The sequence below is a fragment of the Mustelus asterias genome, chromosome 3 (genome assembly GCF_964213995.1).
Source record: "Mustelus asterias chromosome 3, sMusAst1.hap1.1, whole genome shotgun sequence".
Classification (NCBI taxonomy): domain Eukaryota; kingdom Metazoa; phylum Chordata; class Chondrichthyes; order Carcharhiniformes; family Triakidae; genus Mustelus; species Mustelus asterias.
Window position 1 is genome coordinate 44,669,912 of NC_135803.1, and position 26,811 is coordinate 44,696,722.

Below are 26,811 nucleotides of genomic sequence, written 5' to 3' on the forward strand. Positions count from 1 at the left end.
ATTTACAAACTTAAAAGATGTATTTGCTGAAAATTGAGATACATAATGCAGTAAGATGCTTCATCAATATGCGATGTCAGAGTAGTTGAATATCCTTCCTTCTTTGCTTTGACAAATCCTCAGAAAGGGTGTTTCTTTTCACCGTGCCACTTTTAATGAAGGATCTTACCAGAAATGTTAACCTGCTTTTCTCGCTCAGATTTTGATTGACAGCTGTGCTCTTTCAGGTTTATTTGAGACTTTCTGCATTAGAAGTCCTCCACAAGCGACTGGAGTGACTACTGCAATTTTTGTAAATGTTCTGTCATGTGGAGCTTTAAATTTTAATTTCTAGTTGCATCGCAAATGAAATGGCAAAAAAATGATGATTTCAAGTCTTCTGCGAATTTCATATAATTGAGCAGTTGGTTCAAAATATCTCATCTTGAAATGGTAGAAACAATAGCCTCAGTCATGAATGTGTAACAACGTACTTGGTCAAAATGTCCTTTGTTGAGTTATCCTGGCATGTTGCCTACAACCTTGCTTCATTCAACCGTGTCTTCAAAAAGCATGTGATGTAATGGCTTGATTTTAAACCATGCAGCTGTATTTAATTACTTTTAACGGATGGAAAAGTGCACATTGTCTGAATTTCATCTGGATTCAAATTTACTTTGTTTCATTACTTAGGCATGTCAGCATGGTATTTTCTGGAAAGAAGTTTCAGTTCTTGTTTAGTTTCCCAACGACTGAGACTAGGAATTTTAACAGCTGTCACCTTCGTATCCTTTGTAAAAAATAAAAGAAGCTAGATTTTAGTGCTAGTTGTATACAATAACTGCTCGAGTGTTCTTTGGTTTTGAAATACAATGCTCAACTTTTAGCTAGAGATTACAACAAATGCATTAACAATCCAATATTTTTTCAGTCTTAACTCTTTGTAGTATTTTACTGGGGGAATGGTTAGATAGTGAACAGAGATATAGATTTCTTTGTATTGTTTCATATTCAGCAAGGAAGCAAATTAAACATAGTGGGAAAGAAATTAACTCATGTAGCATCACTTCTGGTGGTGGTCCATAGCCATACCTTGATTCCCCTGGTGAGAGCAGTGCTTCGGACTGTTATCTGCAACTGTATTCTTCAAGGATATAGATGCATGTAATTGCATTGCCAGTTTATCCTGTCTAACCAAATACCAAAATTGGACAATATAGGTCCCGGCAATACCTGACTTCGCAATTCTTGAACACAGAAGTGTGAAGCAGCAAAATAAGTCATCATGCCTGCATTGACATTATGTAAAGGGACAGACAACCTGATTTTAAAGTTACATTTACAAAACTTTTCCACTGCTGGGGAGTTTGCCACATCCTCGCAGGATGGAGGAGGAGTAGATGACCTGTCCATGCAAAGGCTGTAAGAGGTATGGGGGGCAAACAGTGTCAGAGTCTCTGTGTCTGCAAACCGTAGGAAGATGAAGCAGATGCCACAGAGAGGGCAAACTCAGCATGATGTCCTCTGCCAGTTTGAAACCAGGGTTCTCCAAAGCCACAGCAGGCTATCTGGCAGGCCAACCATTTTATCCAGTATCATGGTGTGAATGCAAGCTTACTGTATCACAGGATCAGCAAACAACATTGCTGATGTTACTTGCTGTGTACAGCCCACAAAAGCAGCATTGAGAATAGAAGAGACAACTGCTGAAAGCACAGGTTCTCGTCATGAAATCCTGAAGATCAGGTGGGTAATTCAATTTTGTGCTTTACCCATTTAGATTTGAATGGACGCGTGCACATCACAAACCATGAACCCCACACTCAAAAACAGTATGATTCAACTCCATTCTTTGAACTAAATTACTCAGCAGCTCCTTCACACTCTCACCAAATTCTCAGTGCCACTCTGTTGAGCAAGCCACTCCATTTCGCAGAATTTTCCAGCTCTCTGTGCTCACACCTCTCAGTGATTTAACAGATAGCCCTCTAATATATACTTTTTAGAAACATACTAGTTTTAGCGTGCCAGCAAAATGCGAGCTATAATAATGAAGCCCAGTCCAAGATCCACTTATTGACTTGCATTTTTAAAGTAAGAAAACTAGGTTAAATTTCAGTTTGGTAATAGCAGACTAATCTGTACAACTCATACATGACTTACCAGTTAATTTCCACTCTCATCAAGTTCCTGTCATTATTTTGTTTAGCACGCCACTGCATTCAGCAGATTCACCTAATATTAATGTTCACTAAGCTTTGTGAAAGCAGTAATATACTTCAGTCTCTTGTCCAATACAGTATAATATTTTGGAGGGGTAGATTAAAATATATTAACAATTTTAAGAAAATATTTTTGCTACAAAATCACAAGATACTGAAGTACATCATTTATTTTACCAGAAATGTAGAATACTGTCTCAATATTGAAAAACATTGATAAAACTGCATCAGAAATAACAAAGTCTGGATAGAAATTAAAGCTCTCTTTGCTTTCCCTGACCTCAAGAGAACAATGTCTTACTGCACCGGTGGTTTCCTTCCCCATATCTGCCATTTTTGTATATTCTCTCTATGAAATTTTCAATGTATCTCAATTAATGTGAGTACCTGCAACAGAATTGGAACAAGCTAAATTAATTTTGTGGTATCCCAGCAGTCAGAGACTTCAAGACCACTATTTGATGCTAGTCACGAAACTAAATACCATTTCTTGATCTAGCTAAATAATCGGCATCAACTTCAAATGACATTATTCCTTTCCTTCAGCTTTAGAAAGGGTCAAATACAGAGTTACTCAATATACTGGTGTCTTTTTCACAGTTCTTCATACAAAAGAGACACAATGTACGTGGTCTATTTGCATAAATTACATTAAGACTTGAGTGCTGCACGTTAAATAGAAGAATTTTAAAAAATAATTACTGTTTTGTACAAAACCTAATGAAGAATGAAGTAAAAACATAAAGTACTGGAAATACTTAGGACTGGCAGCATCTGTGGAGAGAGAAACCAAGTTAGGGAAACTGCTACAAATTGTGTGGAGGTGATTGTTGATAAGTGAGTGAAGGGAATGTAGTGCACTGAGCAGTGTGATGCCAGTACTGCAATTGACGAGATATGGCATTTGAGGATCCTTTCACAGGCCTTGACCACTTGTGTGAGGTCATTATGTTTCTTGCACCACCGCAACCTGGTCCTTGGAGCTAGACTACTATCATTCATTCAACAGTATCAGTCTGGAATGCTTCCTGGTCCTTCTTTTATTGTCCTTCGATGCAGCTGTGCTGAAACATTTTAGAGTCCCCTCACTGCTACCTTATACAATATTTTTGTTGTTCGTCTTTCCCAGGTCAAACTCAATTCTAGAATAACTTCCAGCACGTCCTCCAGTCAAAGTGCACCTTATCTTTTAGAAGTCTAGCCTGGCTTGAAATTATGCTAGCCTCACAATCGCTCAGGTATGCCAGCAATCAACAGCACACTTAACAATGTCTGCATGTTGCAATCATGTAAATGAATCGACAGCTCAAAGGTGGTGTGTTGCCTGCATTAGAAACAACCGGCGCAAATTAGATGTGCGTCTCAATCCCTGTTCCTTTTTTTGGGCCTCATTTAATTCCATAGCCATTAATTTAAAGCAAAATTAATTGGCATCTGATAAAAATGGAATGATACATTAAAGCCAGCATAGATTTGTTAAATGCAGATTGAGTAACAGTTTTCTTGATAAAGTAATGGAGAGGATGGATGAAGATAGCACTATTGATGTTGTGTATATGGACTTTCAAAAGGCTTCTGATAAAATCACAATGTAATTGGCATTAGCAAAATTGACACCGACGGGATTACAGGACAGGAAAAAAAGCATAGATATGAATTTGACTAAAGGACAGAAAGAGAGAAAACTGGTGAGTTCTTTTTCAGACTGGTATCCCTATGATTTGCTTTTGGAATATTGTTCTTTTTCATAGATATTAATGACCCGGACACGCACAGTATAATTTCAAAGACCACAGATGAGAAGAAATGTGGAAATCTCATAAGAATGAGTGTAACAGATGTTAGGAGGTCATAGGCTGGTAAAATGGGCAGCCACATAGCAGATGAAATTTAACATATAATGTGAAAAACTATTTAGCAAGTAGGTGTTATATGTGGCTCATTTGGAAGCTTTCTCGCCTGAGTCAAAGGATTGTTTGTTCAATCTCACTTCAGGGACTTGAGCACATAATCCAACTTGACAGTCCAATGCAACATCTCCACGTATGGAGATGTTTTTTCCCCATGGCTCTGTTTGCCTTCTCAGGTGGATATAAAAGATCCCACAGCATTATTTTGAAGATTGGTTGAGATTTTGTGGTGTCCTGGCTAATCATTATCATTGATGAAGACGAACATCTCGCCAAGGCCATCCCCACACCCCCACTTCTTGCCTTCAAACAACCGCACAACCTCAAACAGACCATTGTCCGCAGCAAACTACCCAGCCTTCAGGAGAACAGTGACCAAGACACCACACAACCCTGCCACAGCAACCTCTGCAAGACGTGCCGGATCATCGACACAGATGCCATCATCTCACGTGAGAACACCATCCACCAGGTACACGGTACATACTCTTGCAACTCGGCCAACGTTGTCTACCTGATACGCTGCAAGAAAGGATGTCCCGAGGCATGGTACATTGGGGAAACTATGCAGACGCTGCGACAACGGATGAATGAACACCGCTCGACAATCACCAGGCAAGACTGTTCTCTTCCTGTTGGGGAGCACTTCAGCGGTCACGGGCATTCGGCCTCTGATATTCGGGTAAGCGTTCTCCAAGGCGGCCTTCGCGACACACGACAGCGCAGAGTCGCGGAGCAGAAACTGATAGCCAGGTTCCGCACACACAAGGACGGCCTCAACCGGGATATTGGGTTTATGTCACACTATTTCACATAAATATTTCTGCTTTTTTCCTCCTGAGTCTTTATCATGCGATCCTAGAATCAGAATTTATGTCACACTATTTGTAACTCCCACAGTTGCGTGGACCTGCAGAGTTTCACTGGCTGTCTTGTCTGGAGACAATACACATCTTTTTAGCCTGTCTTGATGCTCTCTCCACTCCCATTGTTTTGTTTCTTAAAGACTGGATTAGTTGTAAGTATTCGCATTCCAACCATTATTCATGTAAATTGAGTCTGTGTCTTATAAGTTCTGTTTGTGAACAGAATTCCCACTCACCTGAAGAAGGGGCTCAGAGCCTCGAAAGCTTGTGTGGCTTTTGCTACCAAATAAACCTGTTGGACTTTAACCTGGTGTTGTTAAACTTCTTACTAATCATTATCTTTCAGAGGAATCATGAAAACAATTATTTGATCATTCTCATATTGCTGTTTGTGGGATCTTTGTGTGTAAACTGACGGCATAAATTCCTACATCCCCACAGTGACTACACTTCAAAACTGTTTCAATGGCTATAAAGTGCACCATAAATGCAAGTCCTCTTTCCTTTAAACAGGGCAGGTTAAATTTAAAAGGCAATTAAAAAGGCAAACCAGATCCTTGGTTATAGATTGAGGCATAGAGAACAAAATTGTGCAAGTTACATAAACCTTTACAAAACACTGTGCCCCAGCTGGAGTTGTGAGGGGAAAAATGTAGCAAGTTATTGCGATCTGGAATGCACTACTAACTAGAAAGAGTTGTGGAAGCTGATTTAATAATAAATTCCATAGTAGAATTGGATAAATACTTGAAAGTGGATATATCTGTTAGGCTAAGGGGATAGAGGAGGGAGTGGGACCATTGGATAGCTCTCTCAAACGGGTGACATGTCAAATAGCCTGTCGCTGTGCTGCATAATTTTCTGATGCAATCGGTTGTGAATATTAATTTGTCTTTTCTCACATTGCATGTATGAGAGAAGATGAATAGATACTCACAAATAATGACAAGCAATAATTTAATCAAGTCATATTGAGGGTATAATCTTAAGGTCTCAAATTGATTGGTTTATGACAGTTTTCTAAAATTAAAGGCTGCATTACAACCTTAAAAGCCTTGTACCTGTTAACATTTTATTTGCAAGAAGGGTTTATCTTTTTTTCGTGCCAAGAAACTGTTTGTCTGAATTCTGAAGGTCAATGCGTCTTATGTCCTTGATAAGTGGGTCATTTACGTTAAAAGGGTCAACATTGTGACATGAATACAACAGGTTTATTGTGATTTAATTTCACATTTGTTTTTTGTAACTTCTATTGCCAATCTTGTAATATAAAACAAGCATTTGTTAAAAAGTTAAGAATATTAGGAATCCTTGGTCTACACTTTGCTTTTGTTTGACTTTCCATAAATACTGCATGTAAAAGGTTTTTAAAAATTATTTGGTCTAAATTCTATACACTGACAACTCAATTGGGAATGATTAACTGTGAGGTTGTTATTTTTGAGCAACTGATTTTGGTCCAATGGTCTATTTGATGACACGTGAATCTGTAGTATTGTTTGTGAAACATTTTAGCAGTTCTTACATCAGGTTTACAGTCAATTTAATGAAGAGAAAAACTTAATCCAGTGCTTCTTATAGTGCAGGAAGCACACTTTCTATTGTTGGACTGTGTAATTGATATAACAAAGAACTATTTCCAATTGCCCCTAAAATGTAACATATTCTTATGGAAAAATGACTGCAAAACATGACTCCAACCTTTGCTCTTTGTTTTGACGCTGAACACAGTTCTTCTGTGCCAGTCTTCATTAAATTGTCTCCTTCATACAATTTTTCTTTCGATGGGTCCATTCCACGCATCTTGATCAGTTCTGCTTGCAAACTATCAAACTTGGACTTAAACCACTGATGTGCTTCTTCCAGGTTAGCACGGACCTGCAGATAACACAGGCAGTAACATGTGCCTAACTATTACTGAAAATCAAAGACATTTTTTCAGGTAATGTGCCTGAAAAAAAAGTTCACATTTCCAGATAACAACAACAGGAACTGTTTTTGTAAGATTCCCCATGATTCATAGTGCCGATAGTGCTGATGGAGGACATTTGGCCTATCGAGCCTGCACCATCAACAATCTCACCCAGGCCCTATGTATTTACCCTGCTAGTCCCCCTTACATTAATGGGCAATTTAGCATGGCCAATGAACCTCACCTACACATCTTTGTACTGTGGAAGGAAACCAGAGCACCCGCAGGAAACCCACAGAGACATGGGGAGAACATGCAAACTCCACACAGCCAGTTACCCAAGACTGGAATTGAACCCAGGTTCCTGGCACTGTGAAGCAGAAGTGCTAACCGCTGTACCACCATGCAGCCCATAGTGGATTCAGTGGATAAATGCACGGCAATACACACAAACCTAAAGTACCACAGGTTCTATCCCTGGTATATTAAAAGTTGACTGATTGCACCTGGTTAATTGTGGGGAGTACTACCAGAATCAGTATCCCAATGCTTTGGGGGTGAGAACCAGTTAGAGTTCCTCCTCTCATTCAGCAACACCCAGTTGAAATGTTACAGATCAACAACTGTTAAATTGAATTGGGCTAAAGAGTGAGGCTTGCCATTAGTCACTACCCTGCTAACACAAATAGGAATGAAGGTCACTTATTTAAATTATTGAACAGCTCGCACCTTTGGAACCATTTCCTAATATGATTCCATGGTTCCAAGAAAACTGGAGTACAAACTTTTATTGATAAAGAATAGATCATGAGCCCATTTAATTTGTTATAAATAAAGCCAAGTCTTCAGTTGCAGTCAGTAATCCATTTCATTCAGGAGTAGAAATAATTGCGAAGTGCTTATTTATCATGTTTACTTTCAATACTTGGATGTGAATAAAAAAACTGAGCAAAAATCTGCCCTCAAAAGATTGGAAAACAAAATGCAAAAATGATTTCTAATTAAATTAAATGCTGAGAAGACTAAAGTCATTGTTTTCGGTCCTCACACCAAACATCTTTCTTTAGCTACCAACTCCATCTCTCTCTCTGGCAATAGTCAATGCTTGATGTCATATCTGATCCCAAGTTGAATTTCCAACTTCATAGAACCATAGAATCCCTAAAACCGTAGAATCCCTACAGTGCAGAAGGAGGCCATTCAGCCTATCGAGTCTGCACCAACTCTTTGAAAGAGCATCTTACCCAGGTCCACCACTCCATCCCATCCCCATAAGCCTGCACATTTACTATGACTAATCCACCTAACCTACACATCTTTGGACTGTGGGAGGAAACCAAAGCACCCGGAGTAAACTCACACAGACACGGGGAGAAGATGCAAACTCCACACAGTCACACAAGGCTGGAATTGAACCCGAGTTGCTGGAGCTGTGAGGCAGCAGTGCTAACCACTGTGCCACCGTGCAGCCCTTATTCATAACATCGCTAAGATCACTTATTTTCAACTCTGTTACATCACCCAACTTTGCCTTGTCTTAGCTCATTTGCTGCTGAAATATTCATTCAACCCTTTGTTACCATCTCAAGACTTGACTTTTCTAATGCAGCTCTGGCTGGTCTCTCACATTCTACCTTCTGTAAACTTGAGGTCATCCGAAATACATGTATAAAAATGTATTTTCATCATTTTGTAAGTGGTTACACATGAGCAAAAAGAGATGCAGAAGATCAACATTCTCGGTGAGCACCGATCATCTCTTTGCTTGCAGAGAGATATTGGCTAACGGTCAAGCAACACCTTGATTTTACAATTTTCACCCATGTTTACAAATCTTACGATGGCCTTGCCCCTCCAATCTCTGTTGTCTCTTAAAGGCCCACAATCCTCCAAGATATATGCACCCTTCTAATTTAGGGTGCTGATTGATTTGCAAGCTGACTCTGATTAGCCAAGGCATCACCATGGAAAAAGCAATTGGAAACTATAGTCTCCCCAAGCTCCCAGATAATTTAAAAGATGCACAAGGCTTGAATGTATTTATTTTGTTTGCAGAGAATGAATCTCTATGTGTGAATGCAGGCCACTTCTAGCAAGCGTAGTGAGCTACATTAAGAGCTCGATTGTTTATCTTAAATTGGTCATTAGCGTAGTATTTTCACACACAGGATTGTTCAGCAAGTGCTGCCCAATTGCAGATTGACAACTAACCTTAGATGTTTGATTTTGGGTTTTGCAAGCATGGGTCAGTTGAAAACAATTAATTTAGATTAACTTCAGCAGTTTAAAAGAAAGGGAATGTAGATTTTTATACTTCCATCTCTTGAAGATAACCAACACAGACAGGAAGAGCCAAATAGCCTCCTCCTGGGCTATAATCATTCTATCACTGTGTGTATTTGAAAGACACATCTTTCACTATTGTAACTTTTCCTCCTTTGAATAGCTACAATTTGGGTCTCCATTTTTTGTCATGATAACACAAACTTGAACAGCAGTTCAAATGATTCACTGAGTGATTCTGAACTTTGGGGTAAAGACAGCAAATCTATGATACAATGTTCATAAAATAAACAAGGACCAGCATTTTCAGGATGACAGGGGCTTGGTTCCTTGCCATCCAGAGTCAGCAGGCAATGCATCCCCACTGACTCCAGCACGTCCAATGTCATTTTGCGCTCTAACGTGTTGATTTGGCAAAGATAGGACTTCTACTCATCACCGGGAGGAAGTCCTTCTTGGAAATCTGCTGATCATAGTTCAACTTTTGTGTTATCCCCCTTGATGTACTGTTCGCCAGTCTAAAAATTGAGGCTGGATGAGAATGGGCCTTTATGTGGTCTTAAGTAGCGATTTAAGGGCTTTGACTGGGGCAAGGATGGACTTTCTCCTCTGAAGCCCTACCCTTCCAGGCATGATATCGCGACTAGGTCAGGGCAGGCAGGATCCTGGAGGGAATTCTGTCCTTGTAATTTTATGCTCCCCCTCTTCCTCAGAACCTGCTGGAAGAGGAGCAGAAACGTCTAGCTAAGATGTTATATTCGTGTAGGACATAAAGGATACAAGTCAAGTATCTCATAGATCACATTCTCCTACCTGCTGTGACTCCAAACTAGCTTCCTTCAGTTTCTGCTCAGTTAATTCTTTGCAAGTTTGCAGACTTTTTACCTTCATCTCAAGAATCTAGCAGCAAGAAAAAACAGAGTTTGTTAAAATTCAAAATTTTATAATCATTCCATGTGAATCAATTTTAACAAATGGTACTGCAGTATTATTCTCTAAAACTGAGTCCACATCCTTCGTATTGTATGAGCCACCATCAACATCCTGGGGGCTACCATTGATCAGAAACTGAACAATATATATATTGTGACTACAAGAGAATGTCAGAAGCTAGGAATTTTGCGGTGTGTTACTCACCTCCCAACTCCCCAAACCTGTCCACCATACACAAGGCACAAGTCAGGAGTGTGATGGAATATTCACCTGGATGAGTGCAGCTCCAACAACACTCGGGAAGCTCAACACCATACAGGACAAAGCAGCCTGCTTGATTAGCACCCCATCTACAAACATTCACTCCCCTCCACCATGAACACACAGCGGCAGCAGATGTACCATCTACAAGATGCACTGCAGGAACACACCAAGGCTTCTTAGACAGCACCTTCTAAACTCACGATTTCTACTATCCAGAAGGACAAGGACGGCAGACAAATGGGGACATCACTGCCTGCAAATTCCCCTCCAAGTCATTCACCACCCTGACTTGAAAATATATCACTGTTCCTTCACTGTCACTATGTAAATTTATATCTTAGAACTGCAGTTTTGTGTGAATCAGCAATTTCAACACTACAGCAGGGGAAAATTCAGTGTCAGCAGTACAAAACAACGTACAGTGTATTGGTCACCCATTATGCACCCCAGCCAATTTTCTTCGCCTTTCAATGTAGTCCACTGCATAAATGCCATTCTTCTTTTTTAACAGCCCAAATAATGACTGGCAAAAAAAAAATCCAACCTTGCTAAAACATTTATCTACTTAATAAAAGCATGGATACAGAAGACATCCTACCTGACATTTATTCCTCAGCTCTTGACTTAACTTGTGTTCCTTCTTCAACTGGAGTTCTTGCTGTTTGTAGAGAGATGCTGCCTCATACTGACTCTTTGCCACATTTTGAAGTTCTTCTTGTAGACTCTGCATCTCTGTCATAAACTTCTGAATCATCTCAGCCTGCAGAAAAAGAAACAACAAAAATAACAGAACAGTAAAGAGCAACAAAATTAAAAAATCCAGTCTTTAGTAAAAGTGAAAAGTTAAATATTATCCAACAATTTGTATCTGAAATTGGAATATGTAGTATACACTCATCACTTCCCTGCTTCCCAGATGCAACTACAATAATGCTCAAGAAGCTTGATGTTATCGAGGACAGAGCACTTACCATCCTACCCTGTCACAATTTTACAGGTGGCAGGTGAGGCATTAGGTGGGCCACCCACCTGTGACCCATTTTGAGGCCCATAAGTTGGTAATTAACAGGAGAAGCCCGAGTGCACCAAACACAGGGTAGTAACCCTGTGGGCTGCTGATCAGTGAAAGCACAGGGTAGGATGGGGGTGCCTCCTTTCCAGGCCACCACAAGCCCCATCAGCACCAGCCCCAACTCCTTAACCCAGTTTTGCCTTATTTTATCCTTTCCCACCTCCCTTCTCCAACATGCTTCCCCACCTCCATCACTGGGGTTTGTCAACCTGGCTTTGGCAATATCCTGGACTTAGCTGGGTTTGGAGTGTCATTCCTCCCAGACCTCCTGCAATAGTGACAGCAGCCACCAATCCTCGTGTGGTACAAAGCGGCTGACTTCTAATTTGCTGACAGCTCTCAGAGTTGGGTCTTCCTCCTGGAAATGGATAGAAGCCCCTTACGTCACCCAAATATTTAGAGTCGGGTGTGTTGACCAACTAGAGGGAGACTCATCCCTAAAATTTAAATGGATTTCAGGGAGCCCCCCCTTAGTGTATAATCCAGCCCAGAATTTTATGTATAATTAAATAAATTATAAGGCAAATATCATTTAATGCAGATAAACAACGTTCATATTTTGTCCATGTACAGACCTGCTCATAGTTCTTTTTCTGATACAGTTCTTTTATTGTCTCCATCTGTTTTAAGTCTGTTTCAAATTCCTAAGCAATAAACACAATTTGTCAAACATAGTACATTGAAATTGCCCTTTTTTCTACTTTCAGTATTGTCTAATCTCCTTACAATCAGATACATTCAATTTAATTAAATTTTGTAAACTAATTAGCAGGTAGCTTGCAACCTATAATAACAAAAAAAAACTTAGTTACTTTGACGATTTAAATAAAATGTGATTTATGGAGCGATATAATGCAAACGTGTGGCAACAATTCATTCACAGCCAAGTAGGTACTTACCTCGCAATTTGAGATGTAATTTCAAATAGTAATTGTGAGCAAATAATGGAGCAGTAAAGTATCAAAACTCAAAGAGGTCTTAGGAAAAGTTATCCATGCAATTCATTTTTTGTGGTAACCAAACCTAGTGTAGCCACATTATAACTAACATAATATGTATTCATCATACTAATTAGGAAAGGCTGAGTAGCTTTAATGTTTAACACTTTTAGCACCAACTTATTTAGAAGTAGGATTATACATAACATAAAAGGCTTTTCAATGTGTTGCAGAAAATACATAATTTAAAGAGTCATTGAAGGCAAGCTGATGACAGTACAGAAACCAGCTGACTCAGAGAATGCTCTTACAATTCTTTTAAACAGCTGAGTAGAAAATTGTACATGATAAGTTGAGCAGTAGGAGAAAAGCAAGCTTTCTTACCACATTAGAACACAAAATGCTAATTACTGCTATAATAACTAATTATATATTTACTGTCACCTTCAGTTTCACAGAAAGGAAATAGTTGCACCTACTTGTAATTGCTTAATGGAATACATTATAGCAAAATTAATTCTGCCACATTTTTGTGCAAACGCAAATCTAAGTATCTGTGTCATGTGAATTCCTTTGGCCCCAGGGTTAGCATACATTTTGAGTTTTAAGAATATATTGGGTGCTTATTCATAAGATTGTAATCAACACCTGCACTTTATTATGTAGTGGTCATGGAGGTCAACTCCATTGTGGAAAAGAAAGCTGGAAATGGGGTGATATGTTGGTGTTGGGGAAGGGAGGGGGCCCGGTTTGGTGGTGGTGGCGTGTGGGGGCTCAGTCAAAGAGAGAAACAGGGTGTCTTGGAATATGACGAGGGTTGGTTCGCCTAAATCAATTACTGCATTCAATTTTTTAATGCAAGTTCACACTTTTAAAAATTCTCTCAAACTTAAACTTAGTTCTCAATTTTGGACACGTCAGACCAACTCAGCGGCTCATTAAAAATGGTGAGCATGACCCAATTCCAAAATTCCCATTTCTGCTCATTTTTACCAACTTGGGATGAGACAGCCAGTCTGCACACAACACTCCCATTCTTGTAGCTCTATCATGGGGGGGGTAGTTCAAAACTCCCCACAATTTATTGTGGAGTCAAGCCCCTTCTTTAAATATGCATGGATCATAGCACCTCAGAGAAGTCATTAGCAACGGGGGAGCTCCGGTCTCAAGTGGGAGAACCTTAAAAAAAGCCACCTGCTCTTTGATTGACAGGGTATGTGCTTCGAAATACAAAAGTGTTCTTTCAGTTTCAATAGTTAATGCTATATTATAAGTTAGATGTGTTTGTACTGCAGTGATTAATCATTGGGCTTGGTCCTGCAAAGGGTAAGTTGACCATTACATTGACCAGCATTGTGTTGCAAAGCATTAGAGTACTTTTCCCATTGGGTAAAGGGCTATGCATTTAAAAATGAAGGAACTCCAATGCCATAATCTAAAGTAATTTAAATGAATGTCCATAGTACTTTAATTTTTATAAAAATTGGTCTGCAACTTTGAGTTAGAGAAAATAAACAGTCACCTGCTCCTGGGCTACCCTGACTGACAGGCCATTTAGTGCAGCTTAGAAAAAACCTAGCCATTTGCTTTTTTCCAGTTTCCAAAGGCTTCACTGTCTTTAGTTGTAAGAGTTTGTCTCGACAGCTGAGCCCATCATGAATGCTTGGCTAAGTTTCAAATGCTTAGGGAACCACTTAATCTCGGTAGGAGGTTGTATACGCATTTTGGTTGACAGTTCTAAAGGGTTATTAAAGGATTATTTGTCTTTGATATGGTTACTGAATAGATATTTGTTTTTATAATTAAAATGTTCACTTGAGGGGATTGAACTTTTTCCTTGGGTCTAGAGTTTTATTTCTCAGTATGAAGTGTGTTTGAGTGACAGCTCTATTAGTTTGTCAGTCTAATCTTTTTTCAAGTACATTTCAAAACCTTCCCATTGCTAATGCATGATTCCGGTGACTACCCATAGTGGTTAGCACTGCTGCTTCACAGCTCCAGGGTCCCGGGTTCGATTCCCGGCTCGGGTCATTGTCTGTGTGGAGTTTGCACATTCTGCTCGTGTCTGCGTGGGTTTCCTCCGGGTGCTCCGGTTTCCTCCCACAATCCAAAGATGTGCGGGTTAGGTTGATTGGCCAGGTTAAAAAAATTGCCGCTTAGAGTCCTGGGATGCGTAGGTAAGAGGGATTAGCGGGTAAAATATGTGGGGGTAGGGCCTGGCTGGGATTGTGGTCGGTGCAGACTCGATGGGCCAAATGGCCTCCTTCTGCACTGTAGGGTTTCTATGATTTCTATGGTTGCTGGATGAGTGGCTATGGAGGATACAACCAGAACCATGGGGGCTGAGGGACAAAAATAAGAAATTTGTGATGAATGGCTGTTTTATGGACTAATGGGAGGTATACAGTGGAGTTCGATAAGGGACTACTGTTGTTTTTGATAAACTTTAATGAACTGGGCTCGGGTTATGTGGGGCATAATTTCAAAATGTGTAGGGGAGATGAAAACCTAGAAGTGCAGTAAACAGTGAGGATGATAGTCATTGATCTCAACAGGCGATCAGGAGCTTGTTGAATAGACAACAGGAGCCTGTTGAATAGACAGACAATTGAAAGCAGAAAAACACAAGGTGTTACATTTTGGCGAATGCCAAGAAGAGAGACTGTGCAAGTTGCAAGATAGAATTTTAAAAGGGATGCAAGAAGAGAAAAGCCTGGAGTGTTTGTGTACAAATCTTTGAAAGGAGTAGGATGGATTAACAAAATCCATGGGATCCTGGACTTTATGGAGACTTCGAGCACAAAACTCAGGATGCGATACTAAATCTATGTAAGACAGTAGTTTTGTCACAGCTGTTGTATCTAATTCAGGGCCTACACTTTAGGAAGGAGGTGCACATTTTGGGCAGGTTACAGAAGGAATTTAATATAATGGTTCAAGGGATCAGGGATTAAAGTTGCGGGAATCTGGAGAAACTTAGAGAAAGCTTAAGAAATTGAGGGCGGAACTTCCCCCCTGAAAAAGAAAGTGTCATAATGACGTGAATAAGTGAACAATCCATGCCAATCTCTTGGTGTGCTCCGCACCACAATCGTCCCACACTCAGTCATTTTTTGGGGAAGTGGTGAGATGTGCGCCAGTACAGGTGGGGAGCAACAGCCTAAACACGCCAGTGAGCCCGGCTTCAGACTGTTGGGTGCCAGTTAGCAAGGGTGCCCTGATCTCACAGTACAATGGGAGAACACCTTCCTTCTCCATGGATATCAGGACACCAGCCTCTTCCTCATTGCTGGCATATTCCCCTCCCCGATTCAGGTCGCCGACATCAGGACCCTCCTGATGGATCCCCCTGCCTGATCCCTGACATGCCCTCCCCATCAGGACCCCCTTCATGATCCACCCCCGCACATCCCCTCCCCATAGCCCCTGTTATAACCCCCACTGAGGCCCCTCCCCCATGGCATGGCCTCTAGCACACTGGCAGTGCCCAACTGGGAGTGCCCAAATAGCCACTGCTGGGATGCCCGGTGGCCACCTGGGGGCTTTAGTGGCCTCTGAGCGCCCAGCGTGTCACGCCTGATCTTGAGACCAGTTTTTTCCAGTTTCTTCAATTGTAAGAATTTGTCTCAACAGCTGAGCCCATCATGAATGCTTCGCTAAGTTTCAAATGCTTAAGGAACCACTTAATCTCAGTAGAAGGTTGTATAAACACCTAAAGGGTTGAGAGTTCTAAAGGGTTATTAAAGGATTTGTCATTGATATGGTTACTGAATAGATGTTTGGAGATCAGTACTGATTCTCGTGCCTGAAGTTTGGAAGATTCCATGAACTGGGAGTCGAACTGGCTATGCATATTTAAATACTACTTTAAATATGCCAATTGGCATTGCGCCCTTTCTGGGTGTGATCCAGTTTGCGGCATTGGAATGGGACTGAAATTATTGCAAACTGTTTGGTGTTGGGTGCAAAGCCGATTTTTAGGCTCACACGCTATTTTCCAGGATCAGCGCAATCTGCACCAGGCGCAGCAAGGTTGGAAAATCGCTCCTGAGGTGTTCAAATCATGAAGGGTATGGATAGGGTAAATAAAGAGAAGTTGTTTCCAATAGCTGAGTATTAATAACTGGAGAGCACAGATTTAAGTAACAGAGGCGACACGAGGAAAACCTCTTTATTTAACAAATCGTTAGAATTTGGAATGACTGCCCAATAGGATGGTGAATAAAGACACAATAGTAGCCTTCAAAAGAGAAATAGCATAACTGGGTTTCTCTTTGAAAAATTCAGTGCAAATTCAATGAGGCGGGTGGCCTCCTGTGCTGTACTACTTTCTGACTCTATAGCTGATCTGTTTTACTTCATATTCTTTAATGCACATATCTAACAAAAGATAAGTTGATGCAATCATTTGTCCCATCACCTGCTATTCCTATCATGTCATACATAAAGTGGTAAATTTAAGATCAAAGAAAGTGAATCCGATTATAGAAATGGCATTTCTGCTGTAAGATGCATTCAGGGTTAGCAAGAGTGCCTAAATTGTAACAATCTAGTATTTCAAAAATGAGTTTACAAACAACAAAGAAATTGTACCGTACACACCTTAATTCTTTCTGTATTTTGTGCATTGGTTGTTTTGGTCTCCATATGATGCTTCAGTTGTGTCTTTTGATCTTTGATCCTTGCTTTCTGGCTTTTTATAATCTTCTCAAATTCAGCAACTTTCAGTCGCAATTCTCTATTGGCTCGTGACACTTCTGCAGATCTGGATGTGGCATCAGAAAGGCTTTTTCTAAGCTATGAAGTTAGAAAATTTTTATATATATGTTAATGAGAACGATGGTAGCTCTTTGCAAATATGAGCTTCTAAAAGCATTACATAACTCTCCTACTCAAATAGAATTAAACTCCTGGAGAGGGTGGAATTGTAATGTAAAATGGCTGGATGGGTTGGATGAGGGGGATAATGTTGGAGAAATCTGTTTCACAATTCAAGCTCACTTCCAACCAGCTCATTTCCACTTTACCTGAGGCCAAAATTTGGCTGGGCAGCCAAGCCTCTCCAAGCTGGTGATCTGGACCTTCAAATATTTTAATGAAGTTATTATCATTTTATTTTAACAACACAAGAACATTAGAAATAGAAGCAGTCGTTTATCAAAGTACCTTCTAAATGCCTGTCTTCCAATGTAACTTTGTAATAAGTTTAAATATACCTGCTCCATAGTCTAACAATTTGTTAATCACTTTACTAAGGTCACTATTTACCAATAGAAATTATAAATGTTCCAAGTTATTTTTAAAAATGTGCATATAATGATAGCACCTTATTGCTCTCAAATTTCTTGTTAAAGATTTTGTACACCGACTAGTGTCAGCTGTGTCAAAGTTGGCAGCATTCTGAGTCAGAGTGCCAGGTTCAAGTCCCACTCCAGGACTTGAACACAAAAATCAAAGCTAACGCTCTAATGAGAGAATGCTGCATTGCCAGAAGTGTCAATTTTCAAATGAAATGTAAAACCAGGGCCTCATTTTCACATTTGAGTAGATGCAAAAGATCCCATTGCACTATTTCAAAGGCGAGCGTGGATGCTGTCCGCTGTGTCCTGACCAATATTTATTCAGTCAACATCACAAAAAGACAAATTATCTGGTCACTGTCACTCCCATTGCAGTTTGTGAGAGTTTGGTGTACAGAAATTAGCTGCCATGTTTTCTACATTCCAACAGGTACTACACTTCAAATGTACAGTAACTCCTTGTTTAAAGTTGTGGTTGCATCCCTGAAATCACGACTTTAAGTGGCTCAACTTTAAGTGAATTATAGGTTCCCATAGGAATCAATGTTAAAGTCAGGGTTAGGGTCCTTCGGACACTTCTTGCCCAGAAAAAACATAATCTACAAGTTTAAAAACTGGAGTGCGAATATGCAGTACTCATGGAGTAACTTTCAAAATAAATCTGGAGGAGGGGTAGGGCCTCAGAGAAACAGGCCCTAAAGAACAAACAATGTTAAAACGAAACAGCATTAAGCAGGGTGATTTCAAGTGAGGACTTACTGTACTTCACTGGTTGGAATGGGCTTTAAGACATCTGATATTTGTGAAAAGCACTATAGAAATGTAAGCTTTTCTTTATCTTACACAAATTACTTCACTATGTCAGTTTTGTCCAGTTCATGTACTTTGGTAGCTTTATTCTATTTTGGGAAGGTTGCAAATTAGACTTACTTCTGCAATTTCTTTCTGACTGGCCTTCCTCGCAACCTCTCTCTCACATTGGAACTGCTTTTTTAGGGCTTCAATCCGCTCAGTGAAAATCTTTGACTCAATTTTAGCACCCTCAAGTTCTTGTTCCCTGCAGAATTGTTATGATAATCAGAATGAGCAGGAAAGCAACAAGATGCAGTTCGTTTTAATTTATAGTCATTATCATGAAATGCAAGTTAAAGGATAATAGGTTACAAAAGTGTAGCAGCTGTGCCCAACATAGACCCTGTTCTAGACATGGATACCAGGAGAATGGGTGAGGAGACTAGAAAATTGCCCTTGATGCCAGGGTGGCATCAGATTGAGCACAGCGCCAAAATCAATGAGGATCAAGGAGCAAATCGTCTAATGGCTAGAGTCATAAAGCAAAGATAGCCCCAGTTTTTCAGGGCAGTATCCATAACCCAAATATCTCCATTGAGCTGTTCACTGATCATCCCACATTATTCAACTTCAATAACAACTTATGAAACAGCTCATGCCAATCTAAAGTAGGGTCCGAATATCCAGGTTTAGGCTAACAACTGACAGGTAACATTAATGCCTCATAAATGCCAGGCTATGACCATCTTCAATAACCTCACCAGACCTCCAGTGGCAACATCACCAAGCCCCAATGACCAACATTCTAAGGATCATCATTGACAGAGGCTTAACTGGACCACTCTTAACAACAAAATGACTATCATAACAAGACAGAGACTGTACTATACAATGAGTGGATCACATTTTAACCTCTTATATCCTCTACACAGCGCTCATCATCTACAAGGCTCACCCAGAGTGATCGAATATGCAGCTAGATGACTGCAGAAGCAAAAGCATTCAAAAAGTTTAACATCACCGAGGATGGAGTTGTCAGCTTCATCAACATCCTTCCCACTGTACACAATGCCCAACACCCATTCTACTACTGGCAGAGTGTGGCTGGTATACATTATGTTATCTACACAATGAGCTGTAGTAACTCAGTAGGCTTACTTTGTCATCTCTCACTACTCTGTGAGCTCGACCGTCAAGAAGGCCTGGAGTATCAAGATCATCACCTCCAAATTCCTCTCCAAGTTGTACACCATTCTGGCTTGGACATATACCATCATTTCTAATCATTACTGGGTCAATTACCAGGAATTTCTTACCTATCAGCATGAAAGCAAGAAGTGCACGGTTTCAAGGAAATGATTCACTATTACATTCTTAGGGCAACTAGGGAATAAATGAGGCCTTGCTAGAATCGCACATGAGAACAATTAAAAAGTGACCTTGGAAATAAGCACAAAATAATAAACATTTCCATGATTTTTAGAGGGATTAATTAAACAAATAGTCAAAACTAATTCCATTACAAATGTTTATCCCTGTCTGTTTCCAAATCTTTCACCAATATCAAAATTACGCAGAAATGTACCCCTCCCCAGTCACTCTAGGCCTGACCTGTTGTGCAGAAGCTGCTGTTGCTGGTGTTCTTTATTATCGATTTCTTCTTGGAGTTGATTTAGCTTAATCCGTAAAGTGTTGCTGGTATGCAAAGTCTGTTCCAAGCTGTGTGCTAGTTTCTTCTTATCTTGTCTTGCAACCTCCAGTCCTTTATGGAGAGGATTCACCTTAATTGACAATAAATAATCATTTCAAAATCATCTTAGTAAATAAATTATTTCATAGTTTAATGCTATTTACAATAGATACAGAAGCTTGAAATAGACCATAAACAGGGAAATCCATATCTGAGCTTGGTTTTAGGCAAGGTTGTAAATAGGAAAAATCACATTATAAAGTATTTGATACCATCTACACTGCTCACAATATCACCATGTGTGTGTCATTTGTGTCTTTCTATCCAATCATTTAAGTCATTAATAACCACAGTGTATAGGTAACACAGAGGCACCACAAGTCACGATCCTACCAATTATTGCACATGCCCAGTGATCCCTATTCTCCCTGTTTCCTATTGCCCAGCCGATTTCCTAACCAAGTCAAAAATTTGCCTTCAGTTCCAAGGGTTTGAATTTTAGTTAACAGTCTCTTATGAAGGAAAATTAGCTGGTTGGAAGTGGGTTTGAGTTGTGAAACAAATTTAGAACCATAGAACCATAGAAAATTACAGCTCAGAAACAGGCCTTTTGGCCCTTCTTGTCTGTGCCGAACCATTTTATGCCTCGTCCCACTGACCTGCACTTGGACCATATCCCTCCACACCCCTCTCATCCATGAACCCGTCCAAGTTTTTCTTAAATGTTAAAAGTGACCCCGCATTTACCACTTTATCCGGCAGCTCATTCCACACTCCCACCACTCTCTGCGTGAAGAAGCCCCCCCTAATATTCCCTCTAAACTTTTCTCCTTTCACCCTTAACCCATGCCCTCTGTTTTTTTTCTCCCCTAGCCTCAGCGGAAAAAGCCTGCTTGCATTCACTCTATCTATACCCATCAAAATCTTATACACCTCTATCAAATCTCCCCTCAATCTTCTACGCTCCAGGGAATAAAGTCCCAACCTATTCAATCTCTCTCTGTAACTCAGCTTCTCAAGTCCCGGCAACATCCTTGTGAACCTTCTCTGCACTCTTTCAATCTTATTTACATCCTTCCTGTAACTAGGTGACCAAAACTGTACACAATACTCCAAATTCGGCCTCACCAATGCCTTATATAACCTTACCATAACACTCCAACTTTTATACTCGATACTCCGATTTATAAAGGCCAATGTACCAAAGGCACTCTTTACGACCCTATCCACCTGTGACGTCACTTTTAGGGAACTCTGTACCTGTATTCCCAGATCCCTCTGTTCAACTGCACTCTTCAGAGTCCTACCATTTACCCTGTATGTTCTTCTTTGGTTTGTCCTTCCAAAGTGCAATATCTCACACTTGTCTGCGTTAAATTCCATTTGCCATTTTTCAGCCCATTTTTCTAGTTGGTCCAAATCCCTCTGCAAGCTTTGAAAACCTTCCTCACTGTCCACTACACCTCCAATCTTTGTATCATCAGCAAACTTGCTGATCCAATTTACCACATTATCATCCAGATCATTGATATAGATGACAAACAACAATGGACCCAACACCGATCCCTGCGGCACACCACTAGTCACAGGCCTCCACTCAGAGAAGCAATCCTCCACAACCACTCTCTGGCTTCTTCCATTGAGCCAGTGTCTTATCCAATTTACTACCTCCCCATGTATACCCAGCGACTGAACCTTCCTAACTAACCTCCCATGAGGGACCTTGTCAAAGGCCTTGCTGAAATCCACTGCCTTCCCTTCATCCACTTTCCTGGTAACCTCCTCGAAAAACTCTAATAGATTGGTCAAACATGACCTACCACGCACAAAGCCATGTTGACTCTCCCTAATAAGTCCCTGTCTATCCAAATATTTATAGATCCTATCCCTTATCACACCTTCCAATAACTTGCCCACCACCGACGTCAAACTTACTGGCCGATAATTTCCCGGATTTCTTTTGGAACCTTTTTTTAAACAACGGAACAACATGAGCCACCCTCCAATCATCCGGCACCTCCCCCGTGAATACTGACATTTTAAATCTGTCTGCCACGGCCCCTGCAAGTTCAACACTAGCTTCCCTCAAGGTCCGTGGGAATACCCTGTCCGGTCCTGGGGATTTATCCACTCTGATTTGCCTCAAGACAGCGAGCACCTCCTCCCCTTTAATCTGTAAAGGTTCCATGGCCTCCCTACCAGTTTGCCCTATTTCCGTAGACTCCAGGCCCGTTTCCTCAGTAAATACGGATGCAAAAAAACCATTTAGTATCTCCCCCATCTCTTTTGGTTCCATACACAGTGTACCACTCTGGTCTTCAAGAGGACCAATTTTATCCCTCACTATCCTTTTGCTCCTAACATACCTATAGAAGCTCTTTGGATTTTCCTTCACTCTGTCTGCCAAAGCAACCTCATGTCTTCTTTTAGCCCTCCTGATTTCCCTCTTAAGTAGCTTCTTGCACTTCTTATACTCCTCGAGCATCTGATGTGTTCCTTGCTGCCTGTACATTTCATACAACTCTCTCTTCCTCTTAATCAGTGTTACAATCTCCCTCGAGAACCAAGGTTCCTTATTCCTATTTACTTTGCCTTTAATCCTGACAGGAACATACAAACTCTGCACTCTCAAAATTTCTCCTTTGAAGGCCTCCCACTTTCCATTTACATCCTTACCCGAGAACAGCCTGTGCCAATCCACACTTCCCAGATCCCTTCTCATTTCTCCAACATTAATCCCCCCTCATCCAACCCATCTAGCGATTTTATATTACAATTCCACCCTCTCCAGGAATTTAATTCTATTTGAGTAGGAGAGTTATGTAATGCTTTCAGAAGTTCATATTTGCGAAGAACTACCATCGTTCTCATTAACATGTATATAAATTTTCTAACATCATAGCTTAGAAAAAGCCTATCTGATGCCACATCCAGATCTGCAGAAGTGTCACGAGCCAACAGAGAATTGCGACTGAAAGTTGCTGAACTTGAGAAAATTATAAAAAGCAAGGATCAAAGATCAAAAGACACAACTAAAGCATCATATGGAGACCAAAACAACCAATGCACAAAATACAGAAAGAATTAAGGTGTGTATCGTACAATTTCTTTGTTGTTTGTAAACTCATTTTTGGAATACTAGATTGTTACAATTTAGGCACTCTTCCTAACTCTGAATGCATCTTACAGCAGAAATGCCATTTCTATAATCGGATTCACTTTCTTTGATCTTAAATTTACCACTTTGTGTATGACCTAACAGAAATAGAAGATGATGGGACAAGAGGTTGCATCAACTTATCTTCATCAAATGCTTTCTGGAGGTTCATATAAAGAATATAATTGACATTCCCCTGTTCAAGACTTTACTCAGCTCTTCAAAGAATTCAATCAGGTCTGCCAGGCATGAGTTATCCATTAAAAATCTATTCTAGCTCTCTCTGATCAGCTGAAAAATTTTCCAAGGTGCACAAAGATTGCATTCCTCAAGCAGAACGTTTCCCAGCTCGGGAGTAAACTGAAAAGATTCCACAATATTCAGAGGGCAGAAAAGTGTTCTGGAGCAGACATTCCAGTGGGTAGTTATCCCATAGGTTGCTAAGAGTAAAGAAGCTAGTCAGGAAGACTAGGTGACCATTGGCAGAGAGGAAGCATCAGGTGTGGGCATGTATAAATGAGGTCATCTGTAGAGTTGATTTGTCTAATAGACAAACCTGTACTAGGTACCAGTGATGTGAACACAAAAGGTGACACAGAAGCATAACCACAAATCATGCCCATACAATTATTTGTACATGAATTTCTACATGATAACAGCTTATTGGCATGCAAAATGAATAATTCAAACTCTCAAGGTGAAGGATAGAGGACCTCTTTTGCAGTATATTTAGATTACAAAATATTGAGGATAGAATTGAAACTAAATTTTCAAGTCATAAATACAAATATCAATATAAATATTGTCACAAATATCTGCTTAAATTTCTGAACACAGGAGCTTCTTAAGTGAGTTGATGTATATTTACCCTTAAAAGCTGTTGAGACAGTCTTCAGTGTTTAATTAGTGTATTGGATTTGTTAAATAGCTATTTCTTACCAGATTGGATTTGACATATCAAAAACCAGGTGCTGTTATAGATTGTGTTCCAAAGTCAAAAATGTCACATAACATGTCACTAAGCATTCTAAATGGTTTCTTAGATGATAAATAAGACAAACCCCCCCACCAGAAGCCTGAAGTATAGCTATATTCTACAACTTATCCATCATGCAATATGTACAGCTATGTATTCATGTAATATGTATGTCTCGATGTACATTGTTAATGGAAATGTAACGCCCATGAATAGACTTACCTGAATGTTGTGTTGTGTAGCCAGCTTATTCTGCAGATCCTCCAGTTCAGCCTGCAGCCTCTGTAGAATCATTTGGGCTTGTGACCTAGATAGGAAGTGAAGATTAAACACATCATATTCAGCTTGTGTCTACATTGGGCATTAGTGCAAAATGTACAAGTGCTGATATGATTTGCTAGTTTGCTGAAGTGCTGGAATATTACCCTGACACATAACCAAATATTCTTTGAAAATATTTAATATTTTGTCAACTGCAAAGCTGCTGATCCTGTGCTTCCTTTTTATTAGGTTCGCTCAATTTAAAAGATATTTGATGAGGCCTCAGTACGGTTCAAAAATATTAATTACAAAGGCAAGGAGACCCTACGGAAACATTTTAAGGAGGAATTCTTATTTTTTAAAGAGTGAGAAGGAGAGGGGCTCAAATGTTGATGGGGTTTCTTACTTTTGAGGTGAGAGCAAGAAATAGGCAGTCTTCCTGTAATTTTGCACTCTGCATTTTCTTAACCAACTCATTGTTAAGTTTTTTTGTAAAAGGTTTACTGATAAATTTTCAGGGAGCCACTTTTCAAAGGAATGAATTTTAATTTTGTACGCCTGAAAAGATCTTCATCAGGAGAATTGTACAGTAGCAGGACATTTTAAGACAAAATGGTTTATTAAAACATTCATTTTTCATTTAACTTTGATGAATGGAATATAACAATAAAGCACAATACCTAATGTTTTGTTTATCCTATTCTTTCAGCCACTGCTTATAAAAATGATGGGCAGATGCCCAGTGTGGAGGGGCAAACAACAAGAAAATAAATCTTACTTGAAAGTAGTTACCAGAAACAACTGAAATGGGCAAATGCAAAGAGAAGAAAATTTGCCCATTGAAAATAGAAATAATTCAAATCAATAGATTCAACTCTGAAACACTCATAAACCAATTATTAATGCAGTTTCAAAGCAGTCCTTTACAAAGAACAAGTAAAATTTCAAAAAAATTGAAATTTAGGTAATCAAAAGACATAATCACCATTGCAAAGAATAATAATATTACATGGCTATTGGAATATCAGCATTAAATAAAGAACTTCCTTTCTCATAGTGCTTTGCTGGGATATTTTCAACCCTCAAAAAATGGGGGTTGAGTCAGCCTCAAATCTTAAACCCAAAAAAATTGTCGGTTACTGTTAAACCCATTTGCTTCACTATTGTCCGTTAGGGAGAGATATCTGCAGTCCTTACCTACATGGTAAGATCTGGCCTACATGTGACTCCAGACCTACAGCAATGTGGTTGATTCTTAAATGCTCTCTGAAATGGCAAAACACTCAGTTATATCAAACCACTACAAAATTCATAAAAAGGAATGGAACCAACTGATCATCTGGCAGCGACTGAGGCAGCAGAAATGACAATGGCAAACTCAGCACTGTCAACCCTCCTTACCAACATTTGGGGGCTTGTGCCAAAACTGGAACAGTTGTCCCACGGACAAGTCAAGCAACAGCCTGATATAGTCATACTTATGGAATCATACCTTACAGACAATCCCCAAATACTAGCATCACTGGGTAGGCCCTGTCCCATTGACAGAACAGGTCCACAGTGATTTACAGTCAGAGGGAGTTTCCCTGGGAGTACTCAACATCGACTCTGGATCCCATGAAGTCTCATGGCATCACGTTAAACATGGGCAAGGAAAACCCCTGCTCATTACCACCTACTACTCTCCCTCAGCTGATGAATCAGTACTCCTCCATATTGAACACTATTTTGAAGAAGCACTGAGGGTGCTATGGCATGGAATGTTCTCTGCGTGGGGGGAACTTCAATGCCCTTCACCAAGAGTAGCTCTGTAGCACCACTACTGACCGAGTTCTAAAGAATATAGCTACTAGAATGGATCTGTGGCAGGTTGTCAGAGAACTAACAAGAGGGAAAAATATACTTGACCTCATCCTCAGCAATCTACTTGTCACAGATGGATCTGTCATGGCAGTTTGAGTACGAGTGACCACCGTACAGTTCTTGTGGTGAGAAAGACATTGAGGATATCATCCATCGTGTTGTGTGGCACTACCACCTTGCTAAAAGGGATAGATTTCCAACAGATTAAGCAATTCAAATTGGGCACCCATGAGGTGCTGTGGCCATCAGCAGCTATCTGTAATCTCATGGCTTGGTACATCTCCCACTCTATTACCATCAAACTGGGGATCAATCCTAGTTCAAAAAGGAGTACCGGAAGGCATGCCAGAAATAGCACCAGGCACACCTTAAAGAAAGTGTCAACCTGGTGAA

The 26,811-nt window shown here is 40.1% G+C and overlaps 1 protein-coding gene across 1 annotated transcript in view; it reads right to left on the reverse strand.

Annotated features, from left to right (window-relative positions):
- Window positions 1-664: 664 nt before the first annotated feature.
- LOC144485430 (coiled-coil domain-containing protein 150-like) overlaps window positions 665-26,811 on the reverse strand; it is a 98,017-nt gene continuing 71,870 nt past the window's right edge. Inside the window, exons 20-28 of the mRNA XM_078203608.1 lie at window positions 24,517-24,601; window positions 20,083-20,252; window positions 18,610-18,736; window positions 16,982-17,176; window positions 12,017-12,085; window positions 10,968-11,129; window positions 9,986-10,072; window positions 6,679-6,855; window positions 665-769 (exon numbers count right to left, since the gene is read on the reverse strand). Coding sequence (XP_078059734.1) covers window positions 665-769; window positions 6,679-6,855; window positions 9,986-10,072; window positions 10,968-11,129; window positions 12,017-12,085; window positions 16,982-17,176; window positions 18,610-18,736; window positions 20,083-20,252; window positions 24,517-24,601 — 1,177 coding nt within the window. The remainder of the gene's footprint in view (window positions 770-6,678; window positions 6,856-9,985; window positions 10,073-10,967; window positions 11,130-12,016; window positions 12,086-16,981; window positions 17,177-18,609; window positions 18,737-20,082; window positions 20,253-24,516; window positions 24,602-26,811) is intronic.